We start from the raw sequence: 3048 nt of genomic DNA, 5'->3' as shown, positions 1-3048 counted from the left end.
AGAATATATCAAGATGATTGCATCCGTAAGACCAGCAGACCTTGATGGTGCGAGTTTGGATGTATGAAGATTGTGTACCGGATGATCGGTGTTTTGCAGCAGGCTTGGCAAGAGGGGGCGGCAACAGCGGGGATTTCGTTCTGGGTGTTGTTCTAAGGGAACCAAGTCTCGATTTCCGGGGTGAAAACCCTAGGTCTGACCTTCACTGGTTGTACCTGATAATGATGAATATATATTCGTTTCGTTGATGAAGGCATTGTTTGGAGTTTACTCGGACTTTCTTCGGGGTGAAAACCCATGATCTGGTGATCAGGCGACGACGGTGTTTATGCACGGTTTCCTTCATGGAGGCGTCGTTTATAGGAGAACCTTTTTGTAGTCCAGGTGTGGCCATTGGCGGTGGTAGTTCTTGCTGTTTCACTGTTGAGTTCTCTTTTCTTCTTTTTTTTAGCTGTGTGCAACTTTGCAGAGGTTGGGTGTAATTGATATCTATTTGGTATTATATTAATATATTCCCTTTATCGAAAAAAAAGTGCTTGCACTCACAGCTCACAGGTTATATAGAAGAATATTTGTTGTGATATAATAAATTTGCATTACAGTACGGAGGCAGCGTTGTCATGCCAGATAAGGGCGGACGAATGGCGCCCGGGCTGGGGTGGTCCGGATATCATAATACGTGTTGTGCGGCGCGGAATGAAGCATCGTTCATTAAATGATGTATGGCATGGTTGTCTACGATCCCGTAGGCGGTGTATCTGTACACGGGGTTGGCTCGAACGGCGGGGCACACACAATAACTGCGCGGACGAGGAAGCGTGCCAACCGTGTGATGTGGAACATGTCGGTGGAAGAGGTACACGAACAGGATTCGCCCTCGATGGAAGATGAATCCTGCCGCCCCCAGCGATCGTCCTACTCTAAAAAACCATACCTTCTGAGATCGCGCCACACAGGATTCTGCTAGTTTCTTATTTTAGGAAAAAATGTTGTTTCTCCAGCTTGCAAAGCTTGCTGGCGCAACCGGATGGCTGCGCTGGTGAAGTGGAGGCCATCGTTGGATGCTCTTCGAAACCAAGCTGTGTTGCGGCGGCTGTACGCGCGGACGACAGCAGCAGCAATGGAATTCGGTGGCGGGGCCAAACGGCGAGGACGGAGACATGCGTCCGTCGCCGGCGCACGCGAGGTGGGCGGGCGCGCCGTCGTCTCTGGATGGAAAAGGAGGTACTTTTTTTTTTTGCCAGAGCCAAATTTATTTACAGACAGATCTCAGTTCGACCCAAATTTACCTAGAGGATTGCGCTGTGTGTGCTAGAGCTGTAGATCGTAAAGGTTAGCATACTCGAAAAATATCTAGGTAGTTATTTTGTAGATTGTTTTATGAGGTCTCACCGGTTTACTTTTCAGCATGTTCGGTTGTAGGGAAAACTCGAATTTCCATTATGAATTTCAGCAAAACACATGGGGTACAGCCAGCGACAGGGTTTTTCTTGGTTCAATGCTATGGACCTAGCTAATTTTCCCCTTTCGCTCGCAGGCACCGAGTAGGCAAGGCGCCACCCGAAAGGGCACTCAACTCATCCCGCGTCACAGCGCTGGAGAGGACGCTTCACGAGTTCCCGGCCAGATCTAACGGCGAGGTCATTTTGCCAGAGGTCGGGGTATCGTTCGATTCTATCGGAGAGGCTTACGACTTCTACAATCTCTACTCGTGGGAACGGGGGTTTCGGGTGAGGTACGGCAAAAGCAGGCTCAATGTCGATCGAGTTAAAGTGCATGCAGGAGATAGTATGCGGTTATTCGGTGAGTTTCCTCCCCTGCGGAGCCCTTGATTGTTTTCCTATCCCATCCATGCTTCGTATCTTTCGGCAATCATTTTTTAGCAGGATCTAATATATTTTCCGGCACCCTGGTCCGTCGATTTTTTTAAGATTATCGGTTGTCTCTATGTATGCAGGGGCGTCCGCGGGCCACGAATTCTCACTCCACCCGATGCCTTTGCCCGGCACTAGTCCGTTTGCTGCGAACGAAGGATAACGGGTGGTATATATGCGAGCATAGAGATGTCCAGGGTCATGAATTGTCTGCTTCCTTCGGCGAGCGGGCGCATTGGCCATCGCACAGGCACATTGATAGCTACACTAAGGATTTGGTCAAGCAACTGCGGGAGAATAATGTAAATCTTGGAAAGGTTTACAATATCATTGGAAGCTTCTTTGGAAAAATGGAAAATATACCCTTCATAAAAAGGGCACTGAAAACTTTATGTGGCAAGATCAGCAGCGAGCAAGCAGATGATGATGTGAGGAAGACAATTGAGGTTTTCTCTGAGATGGGGGCTGCCGACCCCGAATTCACGTACAACGTGCAAGTGGATGATGACAGTAGGATCATGAACCTACTCTGGACGACCGGAAAGGGGATGGCACAGTACCATTATTTCGGTGATGCAATCACATTTGATACCACCTAGAGGACAAATGTGTATGATCACCGAGGCTAGGGCGGCACTCGCGGATGCGCGGGCAGCGATGACGGCCCCTCCGGTGGCCCCACCCGCGGACGCCGTCATCCGTGACATCGACGACGACGACGTACCCTGCCGCTTCGAGTGCGCCGAGACCAGCGGATTCTGGCCGCGTCCTTCGAGACCCTAGCTGGGGACGCCCAACGCCGTCAGGCTTGGGTAGCGGAGGAGGAAGCCCACAGCTATGCGGTTGCCATGGCTCGGGGTTACATGTGCTCCGACCTGGATTCGCTCCAGCGGAGGGGCCCTTCTCTGGCGCGGGTCGAGCAGGAGAACCGGGAGCTGGAGGACGCCATCGCCGCCAGGGACGAAGCGGTGGCGGAGGTGCGTAGGGGGGCCCACTTCCACGCCCAGATGGCGGCGTTGGAGGCGGCGGGCACGGAGGCGGCCCAGGCGACGGCGGAGGCGACCAACTCTATGGCCAGGAGAGTCTTGTGGGACTCTTCTCTAGCCGAGACCCTCGAACGCCGCAGGTGGCAGGACGAGATGTCCGATCGTCGGCGTGCGCGGCGTGCAGAGTG

General features: G+C 52.4%; 1 protein-coding gene across 1 annotated transcript; it reads left to right on the top strand.

Moving 5' to 3' along the window:
- Positions 1 to 1003: 1003 nt before the first annotated feature.
- LOC127317860 (uncharacterized) lies at positions 1004 to 2071 on the top strand. Its single transcript, XM_071824512.1, has 3 exons — positions 1004 to 1224; positions 1538 to 1803; positions 1958 to 2071. The coding sequence occupies exons 1-3, from the start codon at positions 1028 to 1030 to the stop codon at positions 2035 to 2037; spliced, it is 543 nt and encodes a 180-aa protein (XP_071680613.1). The 5' UTR covers positions 1004 to 1027; the 3' UTR covers positions 2038 to 2071.
- Positions 2072 to 3048: the final 977 nt, after the last annotated feature.

Source organism: Lolium perenne, chromosome 7 (assembly GCF_019359855.2).
Source record: "Lolium perenne isolate Kyuss_39 chromosome 7, Kyuss_2.0, whole genome shotgun sequence".
Classification (NCBI taxonomy): domain Eukaryota; kingdom Viridiplantae; phylum Streptophyta; class Magnoliopsida; order Poales; family Poaceae; genus Lolium; species Lolium perenne.
Note: the sequence above shows the minus strand (reverse complement) of the source record. Positions and strands in the feature narration are given on the sequence as shown.

Excerpts from the sequence above, each read along its gene's own strand:
- LOC127317860 (XM_071824512.1), top strand. The coding sequence starts at position 1,028 with ATGGCTGCGCTGGTGAAGTGGAGGCCATCGTTGGATGCTCTTCGAAAC. Across the intron at positions 1,225-1,537 it reads GTCTCTGGATGGAAAAGGAG|GCACCGAGTAGGCAAGGCGC; the intron begins GTACTTTTTTTT and ends TTTCGCTCGCAG. Across the intron at positions 1,804-1,957 it reads AGATAGTATGCGGTTATTCG|GGGCGTCCGCGGGCCACGAA; the intron begins GTGAGTTTCCTC and ends CTATGTATGCAG.